The sequence below is a fragment of the Trichomycterus rosablanca genome, chromosome 12 (assembly GCF_030014385.1).
Source record: "Trichomycterus rosablanca isolate fTriRos1 chromosome 12, fTriRos1.hap1, whole genome shotgun sequence".
Lineage (NCBI taxonomy): Eukaryota > Metazoa > Chordata > Actinopteri > Siluriformes > Trichomycteridae > Trichomycterus > Trichomycterus rosablanca.
The window spans coordinates 20,906,607-20,922,618 of NC_085999.1; the positions used below are offsets into that span (position 1 = coordinate 20,906,607).

The 16,012-nt window shown below is 40.2% G+C and overlaps 1 protein-coding gene across 2 annotated transcripts in view; it reads right to left on the reverse strand.

Moving 5' to 3' along the window:
• The window catches only part of LOC134324376 (uncharacterized), a 109,866-nt gene extending 97,398 nt beyond the window's left edge, over nucleotides 1-12,468 (reverse strand). The window contains exon 1 of one of the 2 annotated variants that reach the window (XM_063006202.1): nucleotides 11,199-12,468. In XM_063006202.1, the coding sequence (XP_062862272.1) occupies nucleotides 11,199-11,840 (642 nt within the window). In that variant the 5' untranslated portion in view covers nucleotides 11,841-12,468. Of the gene's footprint in view, nucleotides 1-10,391 lie in introns of those variants that run through there. The other variant, XM_063006203.1, reaches the window with a different exon arrangement.
• Between the last annotated feature and the right edge of the window lie 3,544 nt (nucleotides 12,469-16,012).

Consider the following 16,012-nt stretch of genomic DNA (forward strand, 5'->3'; position numbering starts at 1 on the left):
CCATGTGCATCCAATGGCGGTGCCGTGTATCAGGATGACAATGCACCAATACACACAGCAAGACTGGTGAAAGATTGGTTTGATGAACATGAAAGTGAAGTTGAACATCTCCCATGGCCTGCACAGTCACCAGATCTAAATATTATTGAGCCACTTTGGGGCGTTTTGGAGAAGCGAGTCAGGAAACGTTTTCCTCCACCAGCATCACGTAGTGACCTGGCCACTATCCTGCAAGAAGAATGGCTTAAAATCCCTCTGACCACTGTGCAGGACTTGTATATGTCATTTCCAAGACGAATTGACGCTGTATTGGCCGCAAAAGGAGGCCCTACACCATACTAATAAATTATTGTGGTCTAAAACCAGGTGTTTCAGTTATTTTGTCCAACCCCTGTATATATATATATATATATATATATATATATATATATATATACTGTATATATACAGGGGTTGGACAAAATAACTGAAACACCTGTCATTTTAGTGTGGGAGGTTTCATGGCTAAATTGGACCAGTCTGGTGGCCAATCTTCATTAATTGCACATTGCACCAGTAAGAGCAGAGTGTGAAGGTTCAATTAGCAGGGTAAGAGCACAGTTTTGCTCAAAATATTGCAATGCACACAACATTATGGGTGACATACCAGAGTTCAAAAGAGGACAAATTGTTGGTGCACGTTTTGCTGGCGCATCTGTGACCAAGACAGCAAGTCTTTGTGATGTATCAAGAGCCACGGTATCCAGGGTAATGTCAGCATACCACCAAGAAGGACAAACCACGCAAGAGGTGGACGCAAGAGGAAGCTGTCTGAAAGGGATGTTCGGGTGCTAACCCGGATTGTATCCAAAAAACATAAAACCACGGCTGCCCAAATCACGGCAGAATTAAATGTGCACCTCAACTCTCCTGTTTCCACCAGAACTGTCCGTCGGGAGCTCCACAGGGTCAATATACACGGCCGGGCTGCTATAGCCAAACCTTTGGTCACTCGTGCCAATGCCAAACGTCGGTTTCAATGGTGCAAGGAGCGCAAATCTTGGGCTGTGGATAATGTGAAACATGTATTGTTCTCTGATGAGTCCACCTTTACTGTTTTCCCCACATCCGGGAGAGTTACGGTGTGGAGAAGCCCCAAAGAAGCGTACCACCCAGACTGTTGCATGCCCAGAGTGAAGCATGGGGGTGGATCAGTGATGGTTTGGGCTGCCATATCATGGCATTACCTTGGCCCAATACTTGTGCTAGATGGGCGCGTCACTGCCAAGGACTACCGAACCATTCTGGAGGACCATGTGCATCCAATGGCGGTGCCGTGTATCAGGATGACAATGCACCAATACACACAGCAAGACTGGTGAAAGATTGGTTTGATGAACATGAATGTGAAGTTGAACATCTCCCATGGCCTGCACAGTCACCAGATCTAAATATTATTTAGCCACTTTGGGGTGTTTTGGAGAAGCGAGTCAGGAAACGTTTTCCTCCACCAGCATCACGTAGTGACCTGGCCACTATCCTGCAAGAAGAATGGCTTAAAATCCCTCTGACCACTTTGCAGGACTTGTATATGTCATTTCCAAGACCAATTTACGCTGTATTGGCCGCAAAAGGAGGCCCTACACCATACTAATAAATTATTGTGGTCTAAAACCAGGTGTTTCAGTTATTTTGTCCAACCCCTGTATATATATACTGTATATATACAGTGGGGGAAATAAGTATTTGATCCCCTGCTGATTTTGTAAGTTTACCCCCTTACAAAGACTTGAACAGTCTATAATTTTTATGGAAGGTTTATTTTAACAGAGAGAGACAGAATATCAACAAAAAATCCAGAAAAAATACATTAAATAAAAGTTATAAATTAATTTGTATTTAATTAAGGGAAATAAGTATTTGATCCCCTACTAACCAGCAAGAATTCTGACCCCCACAGACCGGTTATGTGCCCATGAGGCACACAAATTAGTCCTGTCCCTGTATAAAAGACTCCTGTCACAGAATCAGTTTCTTCCATTCAAATCTCTCGACCACCATGGGCAAGACCAAAGCGCTATCAAAGGACGTCAGGGACAAGATTGTAGACCTGCACAAGGCTGGAATGGGCTACAAGACCATCAGCAAGAAGCTTGGTGAGAAAGAGACCACTGTTGGTGCGATCATTCGAAAATGGAAGAAATACAAGATCACAGTCAATCACCCTCGCTCTGGAGCTCCATGCAAGATCTCACCTGGTGGAGTAAGAATGATTCTGAGAAAGGTGAGGTCAGTCCAGAATTACACGGGAGGAGCTTGTCAATGATCTCAAGGGAGCTGGGAGCAGAGAAATGCTGGATATGACCCCAAGAACACCATCCCCACCGGGCATTTCTTTGCCTCCAAACACGGCGAGTGGAGTTGATGCCAAAGAGCTCAATTTTGGTCTCATCTGACCATATCACATTCTCCCAAGCTTTCTCTGAATCATTCAGGTGTTCATTGGCAAACTTCAGACGAGCCTGTACATGAGCCTTCTTGAGCAAAGGGACGTTGCGGGCACTGCAGGATCTCAATCCATTACGGCGAAGTGTGTTACTAATGGTTTTCTTGGTGACTGTGCTCCCAGCTCCCTTGAGATCATTGACAAGCTCCTCCCGTGTAATTCTGGACTGACCTCACCTTTCTCAGAATCATTCTTACCCCACCAGGTGAGATCTTGCATGGAGCTCCAGAGTGAGGGTGATTGACTGTGATCTTGTATTTCTTCCATTTTCGAATGATCGCACCAACAGTGGTCTCTTTCTCACCAAGCTTCTTGCTGATGGTCTTGTAGCCCATTCCAGCCTTGTGCAGGTCTACAATCTTGTCCCTGATGTCCTTTGATAGCTCTTTGGTCTTGCCCATGGTGGTCGAGAGATTTGAATGGAAGAAACTGATTCTGTGACAGGAGTCTTTTATACAGGGACAGGACTAATTTGTGTGCCTCATGGGCACATAACCGGTCTGTGGGGGTCAGAATTCTTGCTGGTTGGTAGGGGATCAAATACTTATTTCCCTTAATTAAATACAAATTAATTTATAACTTTTATTTAATGTATTCTGGATTTTTTGTTGATATTCTGCCTCTCTCTGTTAAAATAAACCTTCCATAAAAATTATAGACTGTTCAAGTCTTTGTAAGGGGGTAAACTTACAAAATCAGCAGGGGATCAAATACTTATTTTCCCCACTGTATATATATATATATATATATATATACAGTATATACAGTGCCTTGCAAAAGTATTCAGCCCCCTTGAACTTTTCAACCTTTTGCCACATTTCAGGCTTCAAACATAACGATATGAAATTGTAATTTTTTGTGAAGAATCAACAACAAGTGGGACACAATCGTGAAGTAGAACGAAATTTATTGGATATTTTAAACTTTTTTTAGAAATAAAAAACTAAAAAGTAGGGCGTGCAATATTATTCAGCCCCTTTACTTTCAGTGCAGCAAACTCACTCCAGAAGTTCAGTGAGGATCTCTGAATGATCCAATGTTGACCTAAATGACTGATGGTGATAAATAGAATCCACCTGTGTGTAATCAAGTCTCCGTATAAATGCACCTGCTCTGTGACAGTCTCAGAGTTCTGTTTAAAGCGCAGAGAGCATCATGAAGACCAAGGAACACACCAGGCAGGTCCGAGATACTGTTGTGGAGAAGTTTAAAGCCGGATTTGGATACAAAAAGATTTCCCAAGCTTTAAACATCTCAAGGAGCACTGTGCAAGCGATCATATTGAAATGGAAGGAGTATCAGACCACTGCAAATCTACCAAGACCCGGCCGTCCCTCTAAACTTTCAGCTCAAACAAGGAGAAGACTGATCAGAGATGCAGCCAAGAGGCCCATGATCACTCTGAATGAACTGCAGAGATCTACAGCTGAGGTGGGAGACTCTGTTCATAGGACACAATCAGTCGTACACTGCACAAATCTGGCCTTTATGGAAGAGTGGCAAGAAGAAAGCTATTTCTCAAAGATATCTATAAAAAGTCACCTGGGAGACACACCAAACATGTGGAAGAAGGTGCTCTGGTCAGATGAAACCAAAATCGAACTTTTTGGCCACAATGCAAAACGTTATGTTTGGCGTAAAAGCAACACAGCTCATCACCCTGAACACACCATCCCCACTGTCAAACATGGTGGTGGCAGCATCATGGTTTGGGCCTGCTTTTCTTCAGCAGGGACAGGGAAGATGGTTAAAATTGATGGGAAGATGGATGGAGCCAAATACAGGACCATTCTGGAAGAAAACCTGTTGCAGTCTGCAAAAGACCTGAGACTGGGACGGAGATTTATCTTCCAACAAGACAATGATCCAAAACATAAAGCAAAATCTACAATGAAATGGTTCACAAATAAACGTATCCAGGTGTTAGAATGGCCAAGTCAAAGTCCAGACCTGAATCCCATCGAGAATCTGTGGAAAGAGCTGAAAACTGCTGTTCACAAACGCTCTCCATCCAACCTCACTGAGCTCGAGCTGTTTTGCAAGGAAGAATGGGCAAAAATTTCTGTCTCTCGATGTGCAAAACTGATAGAGACATACCCCAAGCGACTTGCAGCTGTAATCGCAGCAAAAGGTGGCGCTACAAAGTATTAACGCAAGGGGGCTGAATAATATTGCACGCCCCACTTTTCAGTTTTTTATTTCTAAAAAAAGTTTAAAATATCCAATAAATTTCGTTCCACTTCACGATTGTGTCCCACTTGTTGTTGATTCTTCACAAAAAATTACAATTTCATATCGTTATGTTTGAAGCCTGAAATGTGGCAAAAGGTTGAAAAGTTCAAGGGGGCTGAATACTTTTGCAAGGCACTGTATATAAGAAAATAGCTTAGAAATACAAATGTTCTTACATTAGACAAAAAAAATATCTGCACCGTTACCCTCTCCTACATGTACAATAAAAATACTGCTATTTAAAAGAGTAAATTTTTTGTGTACATTAACACATATTTCTTATTGTTCCATTTAGCATACTCATCTGTTTCACTATCCTGCTTAGCCACAATGGTGTATAAGCTGTGGTGGAAGAATATGTGTGAACCAGCACTGGCGAGTCATAGACTTACAGAAAAAAATGACAACTGGCAATGAATAGCAGTTTAATAGGAAAAGACTTTTAGAAAACTAAGATGTAACATTACTGGATGTATGACATTTTTTATTTATTTTTTTACTTTTCGGAGAAAAAAAAAACTCTGCTAAAGTCTATTTTACCAGCTTTCAGTCATTTGGTTCATTTTTTTCAAATACTCACACATGTGCATAGACAAACATGCACACACGCTCACATAAGCGTGGGTGTTAAATTCACTGAGTGCCAAATTTAAATGCACTAGTGGATTAGCTCTCTGTAAGAAAGCAGTGCCTGTGAGAGGCTCAATGTGCCTGAGGAGAACTGACCTGTGTCCATCATGATTACAGCCCCCCAGTATGTTACACAACTGCACTATGATAACACCTACAGCTGATTCAAGCTGGAGTCATGACTCAACTGTGTAGGCTCTACATTAGCTTTTGTCTGCTCTCTGCACTGCAATACTGGCCTATTGTAAGCCTCCTCCTCCATCACAAGCTGGGTGGTTAGCCCCTCTTTTAAAATGGAGATGGAGGTAGTGGGATGACCCCCTTCCTGAGCGTAGGCTTCTCGTTTGGGGTACAAGAGCCGACTGAGAGTTCAACATCCCCCGTGCTGAGCTGCCTTATATAACACCTTGCTTTAGACAGATGCAAACAGCCCACAAAAGTGATGAAAATAATGGGAATCCAGTTTAGACATTATATACAGAAGACAAGTGCTAAAGGTAAGAATGTAGGCTTAATTATTAAAAATTATGCCACCCTCTGTCCCTTTTGTTTCTCAGTAGTCACAGAGAAGAAACTTGGCCAAAAGTATGCAGTCACCTGGATATCAGAAACTATTGTGTCTTAGACATCTCATTCTATAACCATGAGCATTAATACTTGATTTTTTAATTATTTGCTATTATTATCCTCTACTCTTCTGGGAAGACTATCTAGAGATAAAGTGATCACTAGACCTATCTAGTGAAAGCTAGATAGTTTGTCACTTTAGCAAATGTATTTACTAGGGGTCGCGAACAACCCCAAATCATAAAAATGAGACAGTATGGAAAATAAAAATAAACAAGTGTTTTTTTTTACATTTCTTTGCCTTTTATTTTATTATATTTAATTACATAAATATATATTAAATATTTTGTGGTTTGTCTAGTCAACTTTATTTCATTTCTTAATATACGTCCTGCAGTTTAGGCCTGCAACACATTTCAAAAAAAGTTGAAATGGTAAAGCATTTATCACTTAGTAAAGTTGCCATTTCTTTCTTAATACATTTAAAAGATGTTTTGGCAACAAGGATACCAAGCAATAAGGTGTTTCAGGTGTTTTTCCCCAGACTCCTGCAAACACATCTTAAGGTGTGCAACAGTTTGGGGTTGTCATTGTCACATTTTTCTTTTTAAGATTCTCCACATATTTTTTCTGGCAGACCAGGTATCCATACCATGCATTTGTAATGAGTGCCGCATGTGGTTTTGTATTATCTTGTTTAAAAAAAAAAAAGGTTGGACTTCTCTGGAAAATATGTCATCTTGAAGGCAGCATATTTTGCTCTAAAATCTTAATATACTTTTCTGCATTTCTTCTGCCACAGACACGACGCCATACCTTTACAGACCCTGGCTGTTGGACTTGTTGCTGACAACAGTCTGGGTGGTCCTTTTCCTCTTTGGACCAAAGCACATGGCATCCATTTCTTCCCAAAAAAATCTGGAATACTTATCTGTTCAACTACAATACTAATTTCCCCTGTATGATGGTCCATCCCATATGCCTACAAGCAGATAGAATTTGATGCTGCTTCTGGACATGGTTTTTGTGGTGCTTGACAAAGGTTTGCCAAAGTAATCCCATGTTTAAATCAGCTATTGATAAATGATGGTTAATGATGCAATGCCGTCTGAGAGATTAGAGATTACAGGTGTACAGCTTAAGCTTGCGCCCATGCCCTTTACGCACAAAAATTCCTAGTCAAGTCAAGTCAACTTTATTTATATAGCGCTTTTTACAATATACATTGTCTCAAAGCAACTTTACAAAATCCAGGACCAACAGATACAAAAACCCCTGTTGAGCAAGCCGAGGGCGACTGTGGCAAGGAAAAACTCCCTGAAAATTACAGGAAGAAACCTTGAGAGGAACCAGACTCAACAGGGCCCATCCTTCTTGGGTGGTCTGGAGGATACTTTAAATAAATACACGATTTACACAAATCATACAAACACAGAATTGAATGATCTAAAAGTCATACAGTGGTAATAAATAGATAAATAAACAATTAAATAATAATAGAGTTGTTATCCGCTCTAGTCTTCAATAAAGTCTGTAGTGATTTCTTGTCGTTGCAATTACTCCAGACCCGTCACATCTGACAGGAGCAGCATCGTTGTCCCGGCAGTCTCGACTTTAATCCTTAACCTCGGCGGGTAAACAGGTTTCCATCAGAATGCCCTCGGGGTAAAACAACAGAGAATGTAGTTAATAATGTACAATGCTAGTTGACAAACAGTTTTACAGAGAGTTTTAGACTCCGGCAGCCCTAATTATTACAGCATAACTAAAAGGGAGAGCGAGCAGGTAACAAGGTCATGAAGGCTTTCACAGGACATCAGCGCCCACCTCTCCTACCCAAACCAGAGTGATTGGACAAGAGAGGCAGAACGACAGCGACCCAACATCCCTGATCACCACAAGTTTCTATGACCAAGAACCCCCAAGCTCTGCGCCTTTGTCTATACTAATCAAAAGCCTGAGAAAATAAATATGTTTTCAGTTTAGACTTAAACATTGAGACTGTGTCCGAATACCGAACAGAGGCAGGAAGATTATTCCAGAGTTGTGGAGCTTTGTAAGAAAATGCTCTTCCACCAGCTTTGGTCTTTTTAATTTTAGGAACTATAAGTAACCCTGCATCTTGTGAACGAAGTGGACGTGCTGGGTTGTAGTAATTAATAAGCTCACTCAGATACTGTGGAGCCAGACCATGTAGCGCTTTATAGGTTAGTAAAAGTATTTTGTAATCAATGCGAAATTTAACTGGCAGCCAGTGTAGAGATGATAGAACAGGAGTGATATGATCAAATTTTTTAGTTCTAGTTAGCACTCGAGCTGCTGCATTTTGAACTAACTGGAGTTTGTTTAAGGATCTACCAGAGCATCCAGTTAGAAGAGCATTACAATAATCTAACCGAGAAGTTATAAACGCATGGATCAGTTTTTCGGCGTCATTAACAGATAGTATATTTCTTATTTTAGAGATATTACGCAAATGATAGAAAGCAACTCTAGTAATATTATTAATGTGTGTATCAAAGGAGAGATCTGAATCTATTGTGACACCTAAGTTTTTTACATCTGGGCTGGGAGTAACAGAGAACGTGTTTAAGTTTAGCACCAGGTTAGACAACTTGTCTCTTGCAGCTTTAGAGCCAACAAGTAAAACCTCAGTTTTATCTGAATTAAGTAAAAGAAAATTACACGACATCCAGTTTTTTATGTCGTTTACACAATCTTCTATCTTACTGATTGTGTCAGTATCATTTGGTTTGGCTGATATATACAGCTGTGTGTCATCTGCATAGCAGTGAAAGTTTATGCCATGTTTATGAATAATTTCACCTAGTGGAAGCATATAGAGTGTAAATAATAGCGGTCCAAGTACCGACCCCTGTGGAACACCACACTTTACTTTTGTAGTTTCTGAGCATTTATTATTTACATAAACGAATTGAGAGCGGTCAGTCAAATATGATTGAAACCAAGAGAGTGCGAGTCCTTTAACACCTACTGTATTTTCTAGCCTCTCCAGTAAAATGTTATGATCGACCGTATCAAACGCTGCGCTAAGATCTAATAGAACAAGAAAAGAGACACATCCATTATCAGAAGACATTAACAACTCGTTAACTACTCTAATTAATGCGGTTTCGGTACTATGGTTGGGTCTAAATCCTGATTGAAATTTTTCATGAATACAATTTTCATTCAAATAAGAACATAGCTGTTTGGAAACGACTTTTTCTAATATCTTTGAGACAAAAGGAAGGTTTGAAATTGGCCTATAATTAGATAAAACATGTGGATCAAGATTAGGTTTTTTAATCAGGGGTTTAATAACAGCACTTTTAAACAATTTAGGTACATACCCAAGGCTAAGGGATGCATTGATTAATGTAAGCAGGGGCTCTACAATAGCTGGGAGTAAATCTTTAAGTAAACGAGTTGGAACAGGATCGAGTATACACGATGATGACTTCGATGATTTAATCAACACAGTTAGTTCATTTTGGGAGATTGGATTAAAGGAATTTAGTTGGATTAACTCGTTACTATTATCACCAATGCTGCTCGGAGTGAGTCCATACTTAACATTGGCAAGTGACACACTCTGACTCTGAAGTCGTATTTTTTCTATCTTGTCATTAAAGAATTTTAAAAAATCATCACTGGTACAGTCGGGCGGTATATTAGATTCAGTTTCATTGACGTTTTTAGTTAATTTGGACACTGTCTCAAAAAGGAATCTAGGATTGTTTTTATTTTTCTCTATTAGGGATGAATAATATAAAGATTTAGCTTTTATAAGTGCATGTTTATACTCAGTTAGAGCATCTTTCCAAGCAATCTTATACACCTCCAGTGTAGTGTGACGCCACTTACGTTCTAATTTCCGTGCTGCTTGTTTAAGTGCGCATGTGTGGTCATTGTACCAAGGAGCAAGTTTTTTCTCCCTAATTAGTTTAGTTTTGAGTGGGGCTACGTTATCTAAGGTTGTGCGCAGTACGGTCTCTAGGTTTTGAGTTGCCTGATCTAGTTCTTTAGGTTCTGATGCTGATATATTTGGTAATTCTGGTAGGCAGTTTATGAACGCTGCTGCAGTTGCAGATGTAATAGTGCGCTTACATTTAAAACGATTTGGTTGCTGTATATTATTGGACAGGGACACTTCATATATTAGTAGGGAGTGATCAGAGATTAAGTCATTCTGTGGTATAATTTCCAGGTTGTCTATGTTTATACCATAAGTAAGTATTAAATCTAAGGTATGTTTACAGCGGTGAGTGGGTCCTGTTACATTTTGGGTGATGCCTAAGGATTCTAAAATAGAATCAAACGCAATTTTGAGTGGATTACACTTATCCTCATAATGAATATTAAAGTCACCAACAATTAAAGCTTTCTTAGTTGATAAGACTAATTTAGAAAGAAAATCGGCAAATTCGTTAAGAAATTCTGAGTAAGGACCAGGGGGTCGATAAACAGTAACCAGTTTAAACATACTATTTTTATCAGATGAACATTTATTGGTTATGTCAGAGATAAGAACTTCAAACGAGTTTGTTATGGGAGATGATTTTACAGTAAGACCTATGTCTTTATCATAAATTGCGGCTATTCCTCCACCACGACCGCTAAGACGTGGCTTATGTTCATAACTGTAACCCGGAGGAGATGCTTCATTTAAACCTAGATACTCATCAGGTCTAGCCCAGGTCTCGGTTAAACACAGGGCACTAAGACAATTATCTGTAATTATTTCATTTACAATTACTGTTTTGCATGCAAGTGACCTGATGTTTAGAAGTCCTAACTTTAGTTTAACTTTACTAGGGTTTTCATGATGCTCATTTAGATTAATTTTAATTAAGTTATTATGACATACTTTTTGATTTTGTTTTGGCTTACACCTGCCACGGTAAACAGACACAGTCTCAATGGTTTGTGACCTAAGGATTCCGGGTGACGTCCGATGGCGACTCGCAGACAGTCGGTTAGGCCTGTTAGTCTGCTGCCTGGTCTTGGCTCTGGATAGTCATTTAACACTATCTGCCGCTACACTAACGCGGTGGTAAAGCCTGTCACCTATGCTGCAAGAAATGCGAGCAGCACCCTCCCACGTGGGGTGGACACCATCCCGCTTCAAAAGACCAGGCCTTCCCTCAAAGGTGGACCAGTTATCTACAAAATCGATGCAGTTTTCTGAGCACCATTTAGACATCCAGCGGTTCAGCGACAACAACCTGCTGTAGGTTTCGCCACTGGGTCGAATCGGTAAGGGGCCAGAGCACACTACTGCCTCAGACATCGACCTAGCTAACTCACACACCTCTTTAACATTACTCTTAGTAACCTCAGACTGCCGTAAACGAACATCATTAGTGCCGACGTGGATAACAATCTTCGAAAATCTACGATTAGCATTAGCCAGCACTTTCAGGTTTGCTCTGATGTCAGGCGCCCTGGCCCCCGGAATACAGGTGACTATGGTTGCTGGTGTCTCTATGGGGGTTGCAATACGCACGTGTCGGAGCTGAGAATCTCCTATAACCAGAGCACTTACATTAACAGGCTTCTCAGCGGGTGGCTCACTGAGTGGGGAAAACCTGTTGGACACGTGCAACTGAGATGGTCGGTGCTTTTCCCTACGACTATGTCGCCGAGACGTCACCCAGTCGCCCCGCTGTGAGGGCTCTAATGCCGGAGTCTGGGGTTCTGTACCTGAACTGCTGGCATTCGGGACTGCTACAGCTGAATCTAAGCCCTCACTAGTAGTAGTCTGTTCTAACGCCCGAATGCGCCCTTCTAACACTGAGATCTTCTCCGTTAGACTAACCACTAATCTACACTTATCACATGTAAAGTTATCACTAAACACGGAGAAGGAATAACTGAACATATTACACTCGGAACATGGATACAGCGCTCCTGCTGGGGCCATAACAACAAAGAAATATACTTAGCTTTACAAGATGAGTTGGAGATGATGTTTATGTTGGATTCACCGGCGCTTCTGCTGGTAGTCACAGAAGAACGGCTTTAATTCCGGATGAAACAGGCGATGATGAGCTGGAATACAAAAACCACCAACCAAACCAACACAAACGTGCTTCGTTCGGACAAAAGCGGCTGTAATTCTAAAGGAAAACGGTGTTTATGCGCTGGTGTACAAAACAAATAAACGCGCTTCCTACGAACAGAAACGGTTATAACTCCTCACAAAACAGAGGTGTTTTAAGAGCTGAAATACAGAACACAACCAAACACAAACGCGCTTCGTGCGGACCGAAAACGGTTTTAATTCTGGATAATTATGATGTTTATGCGCTGAAGTACAAAAACAAACAAAACCGGGCTTCGTTCGGATGCCGGTAGCAGAAGTTTCCTAGTTTCCAACACAGCACGAATTTACGTTAGTAAACACAAGCGCTTTTTTACGATAAACAAAATAAAACTAAATCAACAACACACGGAAGATTAACGTATAAATTATATGTTTAAAACATACGTATATAAAAAGTTATTTAGCTAAAGGCTACAAACAAACTACTAGGCTAGCGTCTCAGCGTGCGTACCACCGGAAGTCTACAGATTCCTACAGATTCCTACAGATTCCTACACCGGAAGTCCACCGTTCCTACAGATTTCTTAAATGGTTAAATGATATTATGCACCAGACCAGGAGAGAAATTGCCACTAGGTGTAATTAAATAATTATGTAAATGGCACTGTGTTGTGCCCTGCAATGGACAGTCAAAATGTATTTTTGCATTGCACCAAGCATCTGGCCCTGATCCCTCTGCAACACTGATTCATATAAAGCAGCCTTGTTGTGTGAGGTCCACATTACAGCAAAGCTGTTTTGTGTTTTTAGATATTCCACCTCTACAACACTAATCTCTAATCTTAGTATGACTCATACTCAAGAAATTGGATAAACTGATCAGGAAGGCAAGTTCTGTACTGGGCTGTGCAGCAGGGGAAAGAAGGATGATGGCCAAGCTGTCATCCTTAATGGAGAATACCTCTCACCCACTGTATGAGACACTAGGCAGCTCCTTCAGCAACAGGTTTCTCCACCTGTGTTGCTCGAAGGAGAGATACCGTAGCTCCTTTCTTCCTTCTGCTGTCAGACTTTATAATCAGCATCACAGTAATTAATATGGTTTTAATTAATATATCTGCACTCATTTAATACTGTATAAACCTGAACCATGTGCAATACCTGTTTAAAATCTGTGCAATACCTGTTGTACTTTGTGCAATACATTTATATATATATATATATATATATATATATATATATATATATATATATATATATATATATATATATAATGAACACAGTGGTGTTCAAAAAAATAGCAGTAATTTTAAAAAAGTGAATAAAGCACAAAATCATTATAATACCTTTTATTTCCATAAATGCAAATGCACTGAAAATACTACACTTTCAATTCTAAATCAAAACATTAACATAATTTAGCCAGTTTGTGTCAATCCTTTACAGAAAGTTAAGAAAAAAGAATATTAGGCTGTTCAGAAAAATAGCTCTGCCAGTTTTTTTCTTCAAAAATTCAAAAAATGTATCTATAAACTGAAAAAAATGTTTGAGGTTTCACTTTACTTTAAATTACTGAACTAATATTTAGTGGCATAACAATTGTTTCCGAGATCTGTGTTGCATGGAGTCGACCAACTTCTGTCACCTCTGAACAGGTATTCCAGTCCAGGATGATTAGACAGTTCTTCTGCATTTTTGGGTTTTGCCTCAGAAAAACGTGTTTCAGATGTCAGAACACAAGTTCTCTATGGGATTGAAGTCAGGGGATTGTGCTGGCCACTCTATTACCTTATCTTGTTTGTCTGTAATCAAGATGTTTTGGGTCACTGTCATGTTGAAACACCCATTTTAAGGACATTTCTTCTTCGACATAGGGCAACATGATCTCCTCAAGTATTCTGATATATTTAAATTGATCCATGATCCCTCATATGTGATACATAGGTGTAACACTATGGTATGAAAAACATCCCAATATCATCATTTTGTACCACCATGCTTTACTGTCTTCACAGTGAGCTTTGGCTTGTATTCAGTGCTTGAGGGACGTCTGACATACTGTCTATGGCCACTAGACCCAAAAAGAACAATTTTGCTTTCATAAGTCCACAAAATGTTGAGCCATTTCTCTTTGGACCAGTCAATGTGTTCCTTGGCAAATTTGAACTCATTCAGGACACGTCTTTTTCTTAACAACGGGATTTTGCAAGGGGTTTTTGCTGGTAAATTGGCTTGACTTAATCATCTTCTGTACTTACTGGTAACTTCAGATGTTCCTTGATCTTTCTGGAGGTGATCACTGGCTGAGTATTTGCCATTTTGGCTATTCTTCGATCCTATCGAACAGTAGTTCCACGCTTCCTTCTGTGTCTTTCAGGTTTTAGTTGTCACTTCAAGGCATTTGAGATCATTTTAGCTGAGCAGCTTATATTTGCTGCACTTCTCTGTATGTTTTTCCCTCTACAATCAACTTTTTTAATCAAAGTATGCTGGTCATCAGAACAATGTCTGGAACAACCCATTTTACCCAGTATTTCAGAAGGAAATGCGCTATGACCAACATGTGCAACATTTGCCACCCTCCTACCTCAAATAAGGGCCAAAATTGACACCCGTTCTTCTGCAGAATTAATGACTTCACCAATTGAACTCCTCACTGCTATTATTTTGAACAAACCCCTTTCAATTAATGCTTCGATTACTCAGAATGAGCGGCATGCATGTCCTATTTGTTGGGTTTGTTTTGTTTTCATTACTCTACTACACTTTCAAGTAAATTTTTTGCTATGTAGAAATATCACTTCTACTAAAAACATTGATTTATCAGGTTAATGGTGTTGGACTGCAATTTTTTTGAACACCACTGTATATACACTGCCTGGCCAAAAAAAAAAAGGTCACACACTCTAATATCTCGTTGGACCGCCTTTAGCTTTGATTACGGCACTCATTCGTTGTGGCATAATTTCAACAAGCTTCTGCAATGTCACAACATTTATTTCTGTCCAGAGTTGCATTAATTTTTCCCCAAGATCTTGTATTGATGATGGGAGATTTGGACCACTGCGCAAAGTCTTCTCCAGCACATCCCAAAGTTTCTCAATGGGGTTCAAGTCTGGACTCTGTGGTGGCCAATTCATGTGTGAAAATTATATCTCATGCTCCCTGAACCACTCTTTCACAATTCAAATGAATCCTGGCATTGTCATCTTGGAATATGCCCGTGCCGTCAGGGAAGAAAAAATCCATTGATGGAATAACCTGGTCGTTCAGTATATTTAGGTAGTAAGCTGACCTCATTCTTTGGGCACATAACGTTGCTGAACCTAGACCTGACCAACTGCAGCAACCCCAAGATCATAGCACTGCACCCACAGGCTTGTACGGTAGGCACTAGGCATGATGGGTGCATCACTTCAGTCGCCTCTCCTCTTACTCTGATGCACCCATCACTCTGAAGCAGGGTAAATCTGGACTCATCAGACCACATGACCTTCTTCCATTGCTCCAGAGTCCAATCTTTATGCTCCTAAATTGAAGCCGTGTTTGCCAGTTATCCTCACTGACAAATGGTTTTCTTAAGGCTACACAGCTGTTTAGTCCCAATCCCTTGAGTTCCCTTTGCATTGTGCGTGTGGAAATGCTCTTACTTTCACTATTAAACATATCCCTGTTCTACTGTAGTTTTTCTACGATTTGATTTCACCAAACGTTTAAGTGATCGCCGATCACGATCATTCAAGATTTTTTTCCGACCACATTCCTTTCTCGAAGGTGATGTTTCCCCACTGTTCTTCCATTTTTTAATAATCCGTTGGACAGTTCTTAACCCGTTTTTAGTAGTTTCAGCAATCTCCTTACATGTTTTCTCTGCTTGATGCATGCCAATAATCTGACCCTTCTGAAACAGATTAACATCTTTTCCAAGACCACAGGATGTGTCTTTTGACATGGTTGTTTAACAAATGAGAAGCTACTCATTGCATCAGTTAGGGTTAAATAACTTGTTGCCAGCTGAAACATAATCACCCATTCATTACCTATTTGCT